At 42.2% G+C, this 19463-nt stretch overlaps 1 protein-coding gene across 2 annotated transcripts in view; it reads left to right on the top strand.

Moving 5' to 3' along the window:
* PBX4 (PBX homeobox 4) overlaps nt 1-19463 on the top strand; it is a 61943-nt gene that overhangs the window by 41164 nt on the left and 1316 nt on the right. For both annotated transcript variants that reach the window (XM_019556703.1, XM_019556702.1), the window contains exons 3-8: nt 6767-7008; nt 7383-7573; nt 7871-8006; nt 8393-8549; nt 9597-9703; nt 10102-10188. In XM_019556703.1, coding sequence (XP_019412248.1) covers nt 6767-7008; nt 7383-7573; nt 7871-8006; nt 8393-8549; nt 9597-9703; nt 10102-10188 — 920 coding nt within the window. The remainder of the gene's footprint in view (nt 1-6766; nt 7009-7382; nt 7574-7870; nt 8007-8392; nt 8550-9596; nt 9704-10101; nt 10189-19463) is intronic.

The following is a 19463-nucleotide window of genomic DNA, read 5'->3' as shown; positions in this document are numbered from 1 at the left end:
TGTGCTAAAATACTTGGTCTTTGCCAAAAGACTAGCATTAGTACATATTAGAATAACTGAAATGATAAAAATTGTGTTGCAGCTCTTATTTGGTTTATAGTGATCACCTTTAGGTATTGGTGCAACACTGGTGAAGAAACTGATTTGATAGAATGTTGGTTCAACTGATCACCAAAAAGCATATTTTGTTAGTACTATTCTAAGCAGTTGTGACTTGGGCAACCCACACAGTACTATGAGTGGAAAAACTGGTGTATCTATGTTGCTTGTGAAGCTTTTGACTTGCTTGGTAATTAATTTTTCCATCCTTTGTTGATGTTCCTTTTTTTTTTTTTTCCTTTAGTGAATCTGTTGTTTGTCTGAGGCCAGGCATAGATTACAGACTTCTGCTGCCAGAGCTCTGTTGTTCAGAAGCTTGAAAAGGTGTGATGCCTGACTAGGATTGCCATGTCAGCAGAAGCCCAGAGTGTAGATGCAGTTATGCTGACAGAACTCTTACAAGGATAGCTTCTAGGGGTGTGCAAAGCGGACTGTATTCGATTCAGATTTGGCCCGATTTTGGGGACAGTGATTTGATTTGTTGATTCGGATCACTGTTTGGATTTGATTTGGCCAGATCTGAATCTGAAGATTTGATTCTGATTTGGAGAATTGGTGATATGTTTTTTCTATATACCTCTACGTACCAGGCATGGTTTGTGACTGCTGCAATGCTGGGGTGGATGGAGTGTCCCACAGGAGCATGGGGGGCCCCCCGTGTGCTCAATGGTGGACCCACAAATGAGCTGGAAGTACTTCTGGTCCACTTACAGGTTCACCGCCGAGCTTGGGGGGAGCCACCCCCATGTCCCCGCTCTGGCTTGGCGATTGGTCATGGGGGGACCCCAGGTCCCCCCCAGACCCAGGAAGCGCCAGTTGTCGAATTGGGGAGACGCCCTTTGTGCACTCTGTGGTGGACACGGAAGTGTGCTGAGAGGCCCTCCTGTGGGACGCTCTGTCTGCCCCAGCATTGTAGCTTTCATGAGCTACCTCAGTACCTTGAGGTATATAGAAGAAACATATAAAGCTGTGTCTGTGTCTGAATCATTGAATCAGAGGCTTCCGATTCCATTCAGAGAGATTAATGGGTCTCGATTTGATTCGGATTTGGGGATTCGGCCACCGACTTGGGCCAAATCACCACTGAATCAAATCAGTGACCAAAGCTTTGCACAGCCCTAATAGTTTGTTCTGCTCTTGGGGATTGATTTTTTTTACTACAGTGACAGAATGTACAGCTTGGCAGTAGTTGGTAGGCTAGTACACACTATGGTTCAGAGAAGGGCAGAATATGGCCTGTGGGCCACATCTGGCCCACCAGACAATTTCATCTGACATGTGGACACCCACCAACTAATTATACCCCACCCAGCCTATCCACTCACTCCCACCCTTATGCATGGAAGAGCCCGGCCCAGCCAGCATGCAGCTTTCCCCAGCATCAAGCAGTTCCTCCTTGTCTCACTGCTGCAGTGCTTGCTCTGGGCAGCAGGTATGGAAGCAGTGGGGCTGGGGGTATGGGAGAGCTGCACTGGGAACAGGGGTGGAGGGAGCTGCAGCTGGGCGGTGGTGGGGAGCATGGGGCTAGGGCTGGTGGGAGTGCAGAGCTCACGCCCAGGGTGGGTGGCATGAGTGCAGAGCTCAGGTGGGCAGGGCGTGTGAGAGAGAGAGGGTGGGGTGGTGGGTGTGGGGACCCCTCCACATACTGCCCAGCAGTGGCTGCAGCAGCAGCAGGTGGGGGCCCTCTGGGTGCTTGTGCCCCATGCAGGTGCTGCTGTCCAGGAGCGCACAGCTCCAGCCAGTGCTGCATGGGAGGGCAAGGAACACAGCTAAGCTGGTCTGCCTCTATCATGTAGGGCTCCCAACAGTGCACATGCAGAACTTGGCAGTTATACTTTATGAGTTATTTTTTGTAATAACATTAAAATACAATATAGTAGGTGTTTGACATTTACTGCATCATTTGGGGTTTTTCTGGTTCAGACGGCAACACCTGAAGAGGGTTCTGGGGGCATGATGTGTGTGTGGAGGGGAGGGTTAAATGGGGTGACTTCTGGTGGTAAAGGTCAAGGGTTAGGGACAGGACTTTCAGTCCCCAGTTGGTGACCAGGGGGTAGGGCACCTGTCAAGGGGTGAGGCTACTGTTGCGGCCCTTAACAGCTCACCAAAACTCATTAAGTGGCCCTCCAGCTGAAATAATTGCCCACCCTTGCTATAGTCAGATTGTAGAAAATTAGGGTTGGAAGGGACCACAGGAGGTCATCTAGTCTAACCCCCTGCTCAAAGCAGGACCAGCCTCAACTAGATCATCACAGCCAAGGCTTTGTCTAGCCAGGTCTTAGAAACCTCCAAGGATGGACATTTCCACAGCTTCTCTGGGTAACCTGTTCCAGTGTTTTACTACCCTTTTCATGAATGTTTTTTCCTAATATCAAACTAAATATCTGTTCCTAGAGTAGCCCCCAAAAATTCAAGATTATGGTTCTAGATGAGGACTTGCACTAGTTTAGTACAAGTTCAACTGTCATAATATCAAAATTATTGTTGAAAGAGACATCTAGTCAGGAGGACATCTAGTCCAACCCTCTGCTCAAAGCAGCATCATCCCTGACTAGATCATCCTAGCCAAGGCTTTGTTTAGCCGGGTCTTAAAAATGTCCAGGGATGGAGATTCCACAACCTCTCTGGGTAATCTGCTCCAGTGTTTTACTACCCTCCTAGTGAGATGATTGTTTTTCCTAATATCTAACTTAACTTCCCTTACTGCAGCTTGAAACCATTGTTCTTTGTTCTGTCATCTGCCACCACTGAGAACAGTCCAGCTCCATCCTCTTTCGAACCCCCCTTCAGGTAGCTGAAGCTGCTATTAAATCCCCTCTGTCTTCTTATGTTTAGACTAAATAAGCCAACTTCCCTCAGCCTCTTCTTGCAAGTCATGACCCCAGCCCCCTCACCACTTCTGTTGCCCTCTGCTGGACTCTCTCCAGTTTGTCCACATCCTTTTTGTAGTAGGGGGCCCAAAACTGAACACAGTACTCCAGATGTGGCCTCACCAGTGAAGAATAGATGGGAACACACCTACCATTGCAGCCCAGTATGCCATTAGCCTTGGCAACAAGGGCAAGCTGCTAGCTTATATTTAGCTTGCAGTCCACTGTGGTCCTTAGGTCCTTTTCTGCAGAGCTACTGCCCAGCCAGTCAGCACCCAGCCTGTACTGGTGCATGGGATTGTTCTGTTTTAAGTGCAGGACTTTGAACTTGTCCTCACTGAACCTCATCCAATTTCTTTTAGTCCAATCTGTCAATTTGTCAAGGTCTCTCTGAACCCTAGTCCTACCTTCCAGTGTATCTACTATTCTCCCCAGCTTGGTGTCATCTGTGAACTGGCTGAAGGTGCACGCCATTCCATCTGATCCTTGAACAAAACCAGCCCTAGGGCTGACCCATGGGGCACTCCACTTGATACTGGCTGCCAACTAGACGGTGAGCTGTTGATTACCACTCTTTAAGCCTGACGATCTAGCCAGTTCTGTCTCCGCCTTACAGTCCACCTTACAGTCCATTCATCCAGCTGTACTTCCATGGCTTGCCTGTGAGAACATTGTGGGAGACTGTATCATACTTTGACTTTAGCAAGGCTTTTATCATGTCTGCAGCTCTCCCCACATCCACAGAGCCAGTCATCTCATTGTCAAAAGCAATTGGGTTGCTCAGGCCTTGGTGAATCCATGCTGACTGTTCCTAAATCACCTTCTCCTCCAAGTGCTTAGAAATCGATTCCTTGAGGACCTGCTCCATGATTTTTCTAGGGACTGAGGTGAGGCCGACTGGTTTGTAGTTCCCTGGATCCTCCTTCTTTCCTTTTCTAAAGATGGGCATTATTTGCTCTTTTCCAATCATCCAGGACCTCTGAGTTTTCAAAGGTGATGGCCAGCAGCTCCACAATCACATCAGCCGTCTCCCTCAACACCCTCAGTCCTTGACCAGTGCTGAAACAGTATCTCTAAACAGTGCCAGTTTTAAGTTTGGATATCTCATGTCCTCCTAGTAGAGATACAGCCTAGCAAACCCACAGGTAATTTCCTTACTAGCAATGAGGAAATCAAGTAAAGTTGGGACAACTCCAATAAAACTCTCCAGCTCCTGATCCTTCCCTAGGAGGGCAACTAGGGCACTGTTGATTGTATTCATTGTTTAAATTTAGTCAAAAAAAATTTTTAATTGAGCTATATATGTCCATTGCTATTTTGCAAATAATTTGGGAGGATATATTGACTACCAACTTCTAGCGCTTCCACTCTTCTCCTTTCACATACTTAACACTGGAATTGCCTTGAGGGGGTTTGGATTCTTGTTGCTAGCTGAATAGACAGGTGTAGCAAACCTATGTTTAAAACAAAAAAACCCCTAAGTAGAAATCTCATCTCTCTCTCAACAGCAAGATTTATGGTACAAATTAATGACATTGTTTGCCAGTATCAACACAAATGTTGAGACCTAGCTGAACAATAACATTATTGAAAATACTTGGACTATATTAACAGCTGCCTCAATGAGCTCTTCACTTTTTTTTTGCTTAGTAGATTTATGGTTTTATTCTCAGAGGTCTCATTTTGGGTAAGTTTAGGTATCTTTTTTAAGAGACTTAAGTGTGTTCTCACATCTCAGCTTACTACACGTAAGCCAAGGCTGGGGAAGGGTTTGAAATCTCTGGTACAACAGGTTAAAAAATAAACTAAAAAAAATTAGTCACTTCATAGGTCTCATCTTAACAGAGTTTATTTTAATGAAACTCACTAGCTTGGAAGTATAATCTATGATATGGTAATGATATTTAATTCCTCTCCAGTCACTTGTGACTTAACCAGAGGCAGCCAACCAAATTCTTCCCTGGAGAATTTAAAAGCATTTTATACATGCTTTTCAACAGTCTGCTTGAGATGAGCTTACGTGTAATTGATGATAACTAATGTCTAATTACCATAATTAGACAAGTGACAGAAAATTAAACTGCAGCTGGGAGCATGATGCTAGTGTAAGGCAGACTCTGATGTGCAGCACAGTCCACATTTGAAAGAAGTTCTACCAAAGCCCTTCCTGACAGTGGAGTGAGATCTGCAGTATATCTGCTGCTGTCCGTTATGTTTTATATTTTCCCATCAAAATACCTTGGGGTGAATTCTATCCAAGAGTAGTTAGCAAATGGAGACTGTCCTCCTGATTTTTGTAGTTTAAAGACTGACACCTCCCTTCTCAGCCCCCAGAGTTGTTTCATTGTAGGAAGTTAAACACCTGGGGAGGTTGATTTGGTTTAATCTATCTGTTTCTTTGAAGAGCTTCCTCATTGTGGGGGAGCAATTTATTTTGCTATTATGCTGACATAGGAACAGACAATCAGCCTTTGCTTTACCCTTTTTTTTTTTTTCCTGGCAAATGGGGAGCAGTGGTTTGCAGAAGAATCTATGTTCTCAGTTTACAGTAAGACTGTATTGTCACCTTGTATCATCATCCTTATTAGCTGTAGAACTGTGTAATAACATTCATTTGATTTTCAACATTTTATGACTTGACAGAACTCAATTAGAAGCTAACTTTTTTATTTTAATCCAGTGTGTGTTGAGGATTGCATCTCTGATTTCTAGAAAGTTAGTAGTCACTTTTTATTTATATTAAGTATTTATTTATGTATGTAGTTTAATGTTGTTAACCTAAATCCAGGCCTCAATGTGCTAGGGACTGTAGATCACTGTACCGTGAAAGATCACATCCTTCATTCTGTGTAGAATAGAAAAGTGTTTGTACTGTGTAATGTATACTAATCATATAAGATTTCCAGTTTGGAAAGCTTTTGAAGCTTTCACTCATTTTGCAGGATCTTTAGCACTAAAGCCCTGTAAAAGACTTAATGTTGTTCTTAGCAAATAAATAATAGAAACTAGATTAAGAAAGGACTAGTTTTAACAAATTGTGCTTTTATATTCTGGAAGTTCTAGTTTATAATGGAGGCTGTCCATAATTACCTGTTGAGTCTAAGCTTAGTTTTAACATGGTTGAACAAACTACAGGTAGGTGTACGTAAGTTCATGAACTTCCCTGCAGATTGGTTCTTTTACAGTTTGGATACAAATGTAGAACTGTGTGGCTTTTTGGACTGCTTATGAAGTGGTACTACTAGAGAGAACTGTAGTGTTGCCAAATTTGTGATATGCAAATATGGAGTAGGTCAAATTCGTCCTTGTTTACTGACTTCAGTGGAACTGACACTAGTGTAATTTTTTAGGTAATAAGGGCCATTGTGAGTCAGACATGGTAATTCCTCTGGTCAGTATTCTGATTTTATTTAATTTTTTTTGTAGTAGTCAGAGCTGGATACCTCAGTGGTGTAAGAGCTCTTGCAGTAAACCAACAGGTGGTATTACCTGATCACATGATAGAAATTGGCCTAAGCATTGAAGCAAGAGGTTTTAATACATACTACAAATAAGAGGGATTTATCTGAAGAAGTGTGAAGCCTATTTTTGAATGGTTATTTGTTCTTAATCATGATATTCTATGAATCTTAATTTTGTTGCCTTCCAGCTTCATTATGTCTTCAGGCACAAAAAAAAAAGAACATGGTTCTGATAAGTCTTGTGTAAAAAGGACTTTAAATTAATTATCAGAGTGAAAGTTGGCTTTTTATTCTGCTTCAGAAATAATCTTGTGATTCCTCTTCATATTTATCTAGTGTTAAGTATTCGCGGTATTCAGGAGGAAGATCCCCCCGATGCTCAACTAATGAGACTAGATAACATGTTGCTGGCAGAGGGTGTCTCCGGGCCCGAGAAAAGAGGAAGAGGAGGACCGATGGCTGTAGCAGCAACATCAGGTGGCTGTCCAAATGACAATAGCATTGAACACTCTGACTACAGGGCCAAGCTGTCACAGATCCGACAGATATACCACTCTGAGCTAGAGAAATATGAACAGGTGATCTTTCTGCATGGAAGAGTTTTTATCATCTCAATTAAAAAAAAAATTAACCATTTTTCCTTTGCTGTTGGTTGTGAGCACAGAACAGGGAGTATCTTCATTTCATATGAATGCAAGGAGGGCAAATTCAAGTAAAAAACCTTTCATCTCACTGTTTTAGAATAAGGATAAGATGAAAGGACTTGACACTTTTTTTTATCTTCAGTTTGATGTCTGATCATACTTGTTACAATACGTTTAAGAGCAAATAGAGTAAACTGAAACGTGTAGACTCCTAAAATCTTCTGGGAAAGATTTATTGTTGGAAAAATTAATTTGAGGAGATTTTTTATTGTTTGTCAATTAAATGTATTTATTAAATTTGTTTTCAGGCTTGTAGTGAATTCACCACCCACGTTATGAACCTGCTTAGGGAACAGAGTAGAACAAGGCCAATTTCACCAAAAGAAATAGAGCGCATGGTGAACATAATCCATGGCAAATTCAGCACCATTCAGATGCAGCTGAAACAGAGCACATGTGAAGCGGTGATGATTCTGCGTTCACGATTTCTTGATGCAAGGTAATCAGCAAGCACAACTTGATGACAACAACTGATGGATCCAAACAAGTTGTTTTTGTTTCTTGATGCCAGTAATTATAAGTGCTGCCATCCTAACTTTGACCTAGTATAAATACCTTTTAAGAATGCACCACAGCATGGCTGCATAAGTGTACTTAAAGATTAACACTAATTTAATTGCTATTTTGTCTGGCTTTTGTGTAGTTACTCAGACAGAGCAGATTTTAGAGATGACACATGCTCTGTGTTGTATTCCCTAACTCTCCAGCAGTAAGAGTAATTATAGTGTGTTTATAGGCGTAAACGACGTAACTTCAGCAAACAAGCGACAGAAGTTCTGAATGAATATTTTTATTCTCACCTGAGTAATCCTTACCCCAGTGAAGAAGCCAAAGAAGAGCTAGCAAAGAAGGGTGGTATTACAGTCTCACAGGTAAGAACAGGTTTGTTTGGGGGTTTTTTTGTCTGGAGTTGCTCACATTGTAAATGTGCTCTTTCTTTTATTTAAAGAAAAGTTTGTGTGGCTTCTTTAGATAAGTGACCAAGAACCACTACTATAATTGAACCCTCCCAGCTCAGAATGGCCATCTGCTGTAAAGAAAGGTGCTTTTGTGGATCACAAATTGTTGGGGTTTTGTTGTTGTTTTTGGGAGGGGAGGTAAGTTTCAGTGTTAAGGTTATACAACTTGCTCTCCCTTCCCCCACTGTCACCAGCATCCTCAAGCATAGTTCAAGAGCATCCTCTGCTGGTGGCCTCAATAACTACTAGGAGATGGTGTTCATGTGATGAAATACTTACTGACAACGCAACTTTTCTAGGTTTCTAACTGGTTTGGTAACAAGAGAATCCGGTACAAAAAAAACATGGGGAAGTTTCAGGAGGAGGCTAATATTTATGCAGCAAAAACAGCAGTGGATGCAACAAATGTGGTGGCACAGGGCAGCCAGGCAAACTCTCCATCAACACCAAACTCTGGTAAGTGACACTTCCAGCGAGGAAAGGCTCTCTCTGAAGAAGATTGTCCCTGCCTTCTGCTGGGGAAGCCACCGCAGTACAAATCCCAGGCCTTCTCCAGCTTCTTGCAAATTGTCCACTTATTCTTTATATTGAAGTATTAGAGCACTGTAAAAGATGGGAGTTGGTGTGTAATCAGATCCTGCTGACTGGTTATCTAGACATTTTAATGGTACAGTTTAACTGTATTAACTCCTACCATCTTAATGTTTGCACCATGTAATTAGGACATCTTTCCACTATCACAGTCTCCCTCCTTAACAAAAAATTGGATTCTGTAGGAAAGCCACGTCTTGGTAGGAAGTACTTATCAAGCAGTATGTATTTATTGCTTTATAAATCATGCAGTAGAAGACTTTTTAATAGGATGATGCAAATGTATTATATAAAGTAAAACGTAAGCTATATATGCAGTTAAATAATTGGCCTTGGGCTTTAATTTGCTTGCTTAAAAAAACTAGCGCACATTAGTGAGGCTCTATTGTAGTGTCCCTAAAGTTCAGTTGTGTGTGAGTATAATTGTGTTTACCCTGGATCTTTCATCACTTCTTTTAAACAATGGTTTGAAGTAAAGCAAATAAACAGAAAGCCTAAATTCATATTATAATGCCAAATGGATTTACACTGAACTCAGCCTGGGTACTTTTGAAAATCTCATTGTAACTTTTAGATGCCACAAAACTTTAGAAAATCTGATCCTAAATGTGTGAACATTCAGGGCTATCTAAATGAAGATTGACATGAAAGCCATGTTTTAGTAACTGTCATATCTTTATAATGGCATCCCATTAAATATTTACCGAATGAATGAGTGTAACATGCAGCAGATGGAGGTAAAGTTATTTGTAAAGAATCTCGTATTTAATCTTTATTCATTTCCTGACGACACATCCTTGTCTAGTGTTACCCTTTATCAGTGTTGTGAAAACGGTGTCTCTTCAGTTTTTTGCTTTTGGAATGAACTGATGGTTTTTGTGCACTTTGCTGAACTTGCTTTTCCTTTTTCAGCTTCCTCTGGCTCTTTTAAGATGACAAATTCTGGGGATTCATTTATAAACTTGCAGTCACTGACTTCTTACCAGAGCTCCCCAGTGGGAGCCAATGTGCAGTCACAGGTGGGTATGTAGAGGATTGGCATACCACTTCAGTAACAGTTCAGATGAGAAAATCCAATATGTTTTTAGTTGCCTCCTGGAAAGATTCATGTGCCTTCAACTTTTTAAAATTGTAAACAATAGATTTTATGTGGTTTATCATAAAATATGGAAGCGTATCAATAATAAAGATGGATAACTTCTGGTTTCATTTCCTGACATGTTAGAACTCTTGCTGGGCTGCTTTGATTTGCAACAAATGATTTTAAAGCCAAACTAAAACAGCAGTACTAAAACCCCTACCCCAAAGACACTTCTCAAACTTACATTTTATAATACCTGTGTGATGGCTATGCAGCTTTCTTTTGGACTAAATGACTTCCCTTGTTAATCTCATTCCATATGGTGTCTTATTGCAGATGGAGTCCTTACATCATGTCATACACCAGACGGGAAGATATGACACCATTGTGGGGAATCCTTTGTATACGACGCAGCGCATTGATGTAAGGAGTTTGATCATTTAATAACTTTTATTGTTTTAGGAGACACTAGGGGGAGTTTTGTGCTTTTATCACAGATGAAGCTTTGTAGACCTTTTGCTCTTAGCTAGTGGAAAACCTTCAGTGGTTTAGACTGCCTTCCCATGTAGCTGAAGGAACTAGCGAGTCTGAGTTATTCCACTAAATTACTATTCTCTACACTGTAATGCTTTGTAAAGGAAAAAAAAAATCTCTCACAAAGTAAACACTCTACCTAGCCCAGCACAACTATTTTCTTTGGCCTGAAGAAACTTTTGTTTGAAATATTCTGCTTTACTAGCGCACAACTGTTGTCTGTGGAAGGGTAGCTAATGACATCAAGAGTCTCCTGAAATGTTCCCAAAGGGTGTGGTAGCAAGGGTCTGAAATGACAAAGGTGTTAATGAAGCCACCTTTTCAGTGCAGGGAAAAACCTGGCTTGGGTCCATAGGGAGGACTTGGTGTGTTGCATCCTCTAATCCAGGAGTTCCCAAACTGTGGTATGCATACCCCTGGGAGTACACAGGAGAGACTGTGTAACAGCAGCTTTTATTTCCATTATAATTATAAAATGTATGCTGGTAGGGGTATGCAGGAAACTAGTAAATCTGGAAGCGGGGTACGCAATGAGAAAAGGTTTGGGAACCTCTGCTCTAATTCACTTTTACTGCTGTGTCTGTACAAGGAGCACAAGAATAGCCAACCTAGTGCTAGCAGAGAAGTCTACATAGAAGCAACGTTTTGTAGTGTGGAAGAAATCAAACTTTGCATTGTGGTTGAATCAGAACTGACAACTCTGTAAGTTTACAAGCATATTTATACTTAAGACAGAGAGAGAAAAAGATACGACCTTGGATAGTAAATTGCTGATCTAATGCACACAGACATACAGGCAGTTTACTTAAAGAACTGTGAAACATTGTGCTTATAGAAATAGTTATCAGTTTCTGGTTTCTCAGAGAGAAAAACTTAACATCCATACACAGGGTAATATATCAAGACAAAACAAGGCATGCAGAATTCCTTATTTCAGAACATTTAACTGAAATAAGCACCTCTGGTCTCTGTCTGTTTTCTTAGTCAAGTTAGGAGCCAGGTTAAATTTATTACCACATTCCCTCCTTTTTTTTTTTTTCTATCAAGTTAGATATTTATAGCCATTAGCCTTTCAACTTCTAGTTTTTCTTTCTCTTTACTTTCTGCTATTTCAACATACAAATTACATACTTTGTTTCTGGTTGATGGACTATTCCGCGTTTGCTTGGCAGCACAACTTGAGCAACATTGTATTGTCATAAACACTAGGCATACTTCAATAAAAACAACAAACAATATTAACAAACTATGAATGATGGTAGAGCCTAAGGAACTGAAAATAGAGCTAAACCAAGAACTCAAATTCCAACTATCTGACTCATGCAATTTAGATGCTGCTTTTCGAATATGTTTACCTAAATCCTGGATTTCTTCTGAATTATCGGGAATATAAGTACAACATGCTTTATCTATTAAAACACAGACTCCTCCTTTGCTGGCTAGTATATAATCTAACACAAGTCAGTTTTGCAATGTCATTTGCCTTATTTCCTTCATTTCTGTATTTATTTGATCAAAATTATCAGCAGTAGCATTAGCAATCTTTTCCAGAAAATGCTGCAACTTTCTTTATCTTGGACATAGCTAAGCCTGTGCCATAGCTGGGGAACATTATACCCTAAAACCTTTGATTTTCTGTAATTTTGCGAACATTGCGAATTCTTTATTTAGGTAAGTGAGATCTAATAGTAAAGGCAGGATATGCTGCGGAGACATAGCACGTTCCTTTCCAACTGGAGGGAAGATTTTTATAGGCCTTATCTCCACACACAAAATAGTGACCAGCTAATGCAGTAAATCCACCTGTATTACAGTTCATCATTTTTTAATAATAACCTGAAAATTCTTTGATTAATGACATAGCAGAAGGAATACCGGTGTCCCAGGAACCGTTGATCCATGCACCCTGGGTATTAAATTCTGCTTTGCATTTACTGACTCCTACTGCAACATGAGATCCCTTACAGGTCCAACAAAACTTTCCAGGGGTGGCATGTACTAATTGTACATATACCAGTTGCAGCTTGCATTCTGCCAGGTTTCGTTCCCATGATAATTTGAATAGTAAGGGGCTAACATCTGAGTTGCATTCAAGGGTACTGGTATCATGGGTATCCCTCTGGTAGAATAGTTAGGGACATGACTGCATATCCAACAACGAGAGACATTTAAATCTATCCCAGTTTGATTAACTAAAGACAAGAATACATTTTCATGAAATGATCATCTTTGTTGGTGCGGAAGTGTAGTTTGGTTTACAGAGCTTCTCATACTTGATGATTCAAGTTCATATAAGATGATCCAAAAAGAAATACGGAGAACTACCCAGATCATGACCAACCAACTCCACCTCGGGAACCAGGAACTAGGTAGAGGACTTTTTCCTGTCCCAAAGGGCATAGTGGTGTCGTTGGGGTACATCCTCTTTGCTCTGTAGTGGCAAATCTTCTTTGCCAGTAGGCGCTTGGCTCACTACTGGTCTTGAGCTCTTCTGCTGGCAGGCGCTAAGCTCAATCCCAGTCTGTGGAGGCTGATTACAAGATTGATATGGAGGAGACTCTGGGTCTAACAGGGCTGATGTTTTCTTACTGTGTGAAGCGTGAATCCTTGTCTGGAGTCCTTGACACTTCATTGCAGTGTTGGTGGTCAGGAGTACCTGGAATGGGCCTTTCCAGCGATTGACTTTTGTTGATGGACTTTTATATGGACCCAGTCACCAGGCAGGATAGAATGGCACGGCTTATCTAGTTGTTTGGGGAGAGCTGCCTGTACCTGTGAGTGAAAAGCCGTAACACACTTCATTAGTACCTTACGATAGCCCAGAATGGTATCATCAAGTGAATGTATATTGCAAAAGTGGGAGGCAACAGGTAGCAAGGCAGGGAGCCTCATGGGTCTTCCCATTGGAATTTCATGTGGGCTAAGCCCAGTCCTTTGGTTGGCAGTAGATCTCCTACTCATAAGGGCTATGGGAAGTGCAGCTGGCCATTTTAGGTACGTCTCAGCACAAATTTTGGCCAGTTTTTTTCAGAATGCCATTTTGGCGTTCCACTTGGCCCAAGGCCTGTGGATGGTATGGGCAATGAAAGTTCTGTTGGATCTGCAGGACTTTGCAGACTTCTTTCATTATCTGTCCAGTAAAATGAGTTCTTCTATCAGAGTTTAGGGATAAAGGAATACCAAACCTTGGAATAAAGGCTCTGAGCAACTTTTTGCTTACAGTGATGGTGTCAGCTTTTGCACATGGGTAGGCTTCTACCCATCCAGAAAACATGCATACAATAACAAGAACATATTTATAAGAACAACATTTCTGTACTTGAATAAAATCTAGTTGTAAATTTACAAATGGTCCCCAAGGTGGGGGATGTGTGCTGCCGCCTTTGTTTTTACAGGCTTTTCCACATTATAGGCTTGGCAAATAGGACAGGTGTGGCAGTACTGTTGAGCCACAGATGGAAAAGTTGGAGCAAACCAATCGAGCTTAACAGCTTCTATCATTCCCCCTTTGCTCACATGTTCCATGCTGTGGTGTATACAAGCAAGATGAGGAAGAAGGACCATTGGGGCAACCAGGAGGCCGTCCGGGGAGTGCCACAAATAGTCAGGGTGTAACAAACACCCAGCCAGTCTCTGTGTATGTTTCTCTGGTTCTGGAGCCTGATCTGGGACAAGAGCAACGTCGTGAAGACTTGCCAATGGAGACTGGTCAGTTGGAATAGACAAAAACACAAGCCTAGCCTGAGGAGTGGAAATAGCCACAGCTTTGGCAGCGGAATCTGCCAGAGCATTCCCATGTGTAACATCATAAGGTTTCTGGTGAGCTTGACATTTAATAATAGCAACAGCAGAAGGTAATTGTAAAGCATTCAACAAGGCATTTACATATGGACATTACTAATCTTGGCACCTCCTGAAGTGAGGAAGCCTCTTTGTTTCCAAAGTTGACCATAATCATGTACAATAACAAAAGCATATAACAAGAATCAGTATAAATATTAACAGAGGCACCACAGGCTAGGGTGCAAGCCCTGGTGAGGGCCACAAGCTCAGCAACTTGAGCTGAATACACATTAGGTAAGTGATGGCTTTCTATAACATCGTATTGGGAACATACTGCATATCCTGCAACAAGGGAACCTTTTGAGTTTCTTTGACATGATCCGTCAACATAGAATACTAGATCTGGGTTTTGCAAGGGGTTGTTCTTTAGATCAGTGTGGGGCATTGATAGGTGAGCAGTAACAAAGATGCAATCATGGGGTTCACCATCTGAAGGGGTAGGTAACAGAGAAGCAGGGTTTAAAACAGGGCACCTAGTTAGGGTGACATTTCCAGCAGAGAGAAGCAAGATTTCATACTTGGTTAATGTAGCATTTGAAAGGTGTTGGGTTTTTTTTTAGCAAAAGGGCTGCTATAGCATGTGGGACAGCAACAGTAAGGGGAGAACCTAATACAAGGGTAGAGGAAAGTTCAACAGTTGCAGCTGCAGCTACTGCACGGAGACATGGAGGAAGTCCAGCTGCAACAGGGTCAAGAGCAGAGCTATAATAAGCAATGGGATGGTGCTTGTCTCCATGTGTCTGAGTGAGTACTGCAAGTGCAAATCCATCCTTTTCATGACAAAAGAAAATAAAAGGTTTAGTATAATTGGGAAGGCCTAAGGCAGGAGCTTGCGACAGAGCTTGTTAATAGAGGCAAAATCGGCTTCGATCTCTGAAGTCCAGGGTAAAGGCTCAGGGTATTAACAAGAGTCAGATTTTGGAACGGCTTGACTATAGAGACATAGCCAAGTATCCACTGGCGGTGGTAGCCAGCTGTGCCTAGGAAGGTATGCATTTGGGACACGGTAGTTGGTTTAGGGATTTTAAGAATAGCTTTTATGCTGGAGGAGGAAAGCAGTTGTTCTCCAGCAGAAATATCATGACCTAAACAGTGGACATGAGAGAGACAAAGCTGCAACTTTTCTTTAGTTGCTTTATGGCCTTTTAGGGCAAGAGAGGTGAGGAGAGTTTAAAGAACTAGTTTTACAGGCTTCAAGGGAGGTAGATGCCAAGAGCAAATCATCAACATATTGCACAAGCACAGAATTTTCTTTAAATATTATGTCATCTAGATCTTTCTTCAGAATTTGAGGAGAAAAAAAAGAGAAGGGGATTCAGTATAACCCTGGGGCAATCGCGTCCAGGTATACTGAAATCCTTGATAGGTAAATGCAAAGAGAAACTGGCTTTCGGGATGTATAGGAATAGGGAAAAATGCAGAACACAAGTCAACAGCAGTAAAATAACAAGCATTAGGAGGAATACAGGACAAGGTAGTAATTGGATTTGGTACAACAGGAAACGTAGGTAAAACTGCAGAATTTACCACATTGGAGGTCTTGTACAAAGCGATAAGTATTCTTTCCAGATTTTTTTTTTTTTTTACAGGAAGAATAGGCGTATTACAAGGGCTCTTTGTCAGGATAATGACACCTTGCTTTAAAAGGGCAGTTACAACAGGGCGTATCCCTTCTTCGGCTTCTGGACGTAAAGGGTATAGAGCAACTTTGGGTAAAGGCTTAGCTGGGTTTAATCTAATTTTTACAGGCTGGGGAGTATGGATTTGTCCTACTTCATTAGCGTGCTAGGACCAGAGAAACGGAGGGACAGGTTTTATGATTTCTTCTTGCAACAGAAAGATTAGGGAACTCAGGTTCAGGAGGTGAGCTAGCTAAGGCGGCAAGTACAGCCATTTCTTGAGGCTCACACTATCCAAACTTTTTTTTTCTCCCAGAACTGTCAGACCCACTGTGTAAGTAGTAACTGTGAGTAGAAAGAGTTAAGGTGAAAGACTCTGTGTTGCTGTTGTCAATGAAAGTATTTCCCCATGTGAATTGAGTTAAGTTCTGTAAAGAATTAGGAGGTCTCTCTGAGGCCAGGAGTGGAAACCTTGCGCAGCTGCCCTGACGACAACAGAGTTGTTCTGTGTGCTCTTTGAAAGCAAGGGTGCAAGGTGGAAACTCTTAGAGTGTGAGTGTTTTCCACAATAAGTGTTGACCAAGGCTGAGACTAGAGATGCTCTTGAATCTTGTGCCTCAACGCAGAAATTCCCTTGTGTGAATTGAGAGTATGAATTGAGAAGTATGAGCCACTGACCAGGTCTGAGACTAAGGTTGGGTTCAAGGCTGTCTGGAAGGGCAGTTTTGAATGCAAGGGGGCCCAACTGGAACCTCGTGACCCAGTGGACAGGTTTACCCTTTCTCTACCCTCATAAATGAGCAGTGTCTAGCCATGAGTGAACTGCATTGTGTGCCGTTATTGCAGTGGAGTCTTATCTTTGGACATTAGCCACAGCATCTCTGTGCTGCTAGCAAATCTCACAACCTGACCAGACATTTTGAATAAGCCATTCCTGTATGAAAGACCTGTGTGAATTGAGTTTAAAGATATGGGGAGCAGAGAGTTTAAAGACATACCGGCTCCGCCAAAAGGGACTCCAGCATTGTACATGTACACACACTATGGCCATAAAAGTTGTAGGTTTCTAGACAAATGGAATTGGTATACCAGAGATGATTTTAGCTGGCAGTTTCCCCTGGAGGAAACATTTGATTTAAGTAAAATTGTTCATCTCCTCAGAGACCTTGAGTTAAGAGGTAGTAATATACCACAGACTCAGTGGGACACATTTTTTGATTGGTATGAAGAAGCTTTCAAAAGACATCAAGAATCTCAAGTTCTGCGTCTTAAGGATTCCTAAGAGAAACTGAAATCTCAGATAAAGGAATTAAAACAGAAAAGTGCACCACAAGGGGGTCAACCCCCATCAACAGTATCATCACCACCAAAACAACTTTATCCACAAATAACTGAATGAATCTGCAGAAGATATAATAGATTTTCTTAATGTGCCACCCCCATATCAGTCCTAAGCACAATCTGAAGCTGAAGTAATCCAGAGCAACTAAATAGACTCTTCCAGCAGGATTAGCCCACCTCACCAGGACACTATCACTCAACAACCGTCACCTGCCCCCAGGGCATGCCCACGTCCACTGGAGGCAGGGCGTCTGTCTCCTGAAATCTCAACCCCCTCCTTTTGTTTAAGGTCTGGTACCCAGTATGGTCCAGCCCCTTCTTTAAAATCTAAAAAGGCTCAGCTTATGCCTTTACATTAACTTCCAGGGCAAGGTACAAATGGGGGAAACTACAATCACAGTCCATGTCCCCTGGATCCCAGGAGATCTCCTAAACCTTGTTAAACAATTTCCCAACATCAGGGAGGAACCCCAGAAATTTAGAGATGAATTGGAAACTGTAATCCATTGTTATGATCCAACCTGGGCAGATTTGAACCAATTAATGAGAAGTGTTCTGCTCTCTGAGGTCCGCAACCGCCTCATCGCACAGGCTACTTGGCTTCTTCAAGACCCCAGAATTGGAAATCCCTTAGCAGGTGCCCAAAAACGCCTCCTTAAGGCTGTGCTTAAGATTTGCCACAAAAAAACTGACTGGGCCAAAATACATAACTGTAAACAAAATAAAGGAGAAACCCCAGCAGACTACATGGACTGCTTAAAACTAGTAGTTGAAAGACATTCTGGTATTGAAAATGCAGCTAAAACTGCCCCAGAAGTAATTGCTTCCGCTTTTGTACATGGACTTCTTTCTAAAGTCCAGGAACAGTTGTGCACAATTGCTGTAGGTTGGCAAACTAAGCCACCTGCAGAACTAGTCACCATTGCAAATCATTGTACAACCTGCCAGGAAAAGCAAAAGGAATCCACGGAAACTAAGCTAATGTCACTACAGTTACAGACTTTAGGCGGGGCAGAAACCAAGGCTTCCATCAAGGACAGTTCAGAGGCAGGGGATGTGGTCATGGGATGGGACGAGGAGGATTTCAGTCACAAAATAATGACAGTTGTCATTATTGTGGCCAACCAGGACACTGGAAAGCTCAACGTCCTCACCGGCCTGGCCAGCCGGGGATGATGTTTGACCCTCCACCACCTCCTCTCACTCAATTCTCTGTCTTGAATCAGGGAGCCTCCTGTTAGGCCAGCCTGAGGAATAGTAACATCATCACAGCCCCGCTTCTCCCACTTAATCAAGATGATCCCTTTGTTTCCTGCATGATAAATGGCATCTCTACAAAATGTTTAGTAGATACTGGTGCAAGTCGCCCTACTCTTTGAGTTGAAGAATTTTCCACAACTCCCCTCTCCTCTGCTGTTGTAAACGCTGTAGGAATTCCAAATCAAATAGTTCCTCACCCTGTTTCCCAACCATTACATGTTTCTCTTGGTCCTGTTTCTGATCAGCGTGCCTTTCTCCTTAGTCCTTGTTCTCCTGTTAATTTGTTAGGCAGAGATTTGCTTTGTAAACTCGGCTGTACTATCTATTGTTCTCCTAATGGTGTTTATTTGGCTGTCCCCTGTGGCCTCAAGCAGTGAATCAGGAAGACAGAGACAGCCTCTCACTGAAAAGCCCCAGTAGAGATTTCAAAAGGTCTCTTACCTTGGTTTGGTGCTAGGGAGAGATCTCTGTGTCCCAACTGATCACTCCGGGCATCTCTATCTGAGTCAAGGCACCAAATTGTGGAAGAAATCAAACTTCACGTTGTGGTTGAATCAGAACTGACAGAGCCAGCTTTTTTTTATTTAGGGCTATACTGTGATTACAGGGAGGATTCCATACAGGAAGGGGAATTGCCCACTTATCTGTTTCAAAGGATTTCTCAAACTCTGTAAGTTTACAAGCATAGTTATACTTTAGACAGAGAGAGGAAAAAAATATGACCTTGGACAGTACATACATGATCTAACACACACACACACACACACACACACACACACACACACACACACACACACACACACACACACACACAATGGTAGCAGGTGAGAAAAAGGGTTGGTGGAGGGATTGAAGTCAAGGTGTGTAGCAACAGATCCAGGCCCTTTGCTTGGGGAAGGAAGGTGGGTGATAGCTACCTATCCTGGGCTGTGAGTGATCCTCGATGGCCAGTTGGGGTCTTCTCCAGCAAGGTTGCTGGCAGGGCCTCTGGGTAGATAGGTGGTGTGGCATGATGCTGGTCCAGATGAAGAGGGTGTCCCACTGGGTCTGTCTTCACAACCCCCTTTTATAGGGGCAGACCTTCTATGACCCTAGTGGCAG

The sequence above is a fragment of the Crocodylus porosus genome, unplaced genomic scaffold (assembly GCF_001723895.1).
Source record: "Crocodylus porosus isolate Cpor-Errol unplaced genomic scaffold, CroPor_comp1, whole genome shotgun sequence".
NCBI classification, from domain to species: domain Eukaryota; kingdom Metazoa; phylum Chordata; order Crocodylia; family Crocodylidae; genus Crocodylus; species Crocodylus porosus.
This window is presented reverse-complemented; position numbering and strand designations above follow the sequence as displayed.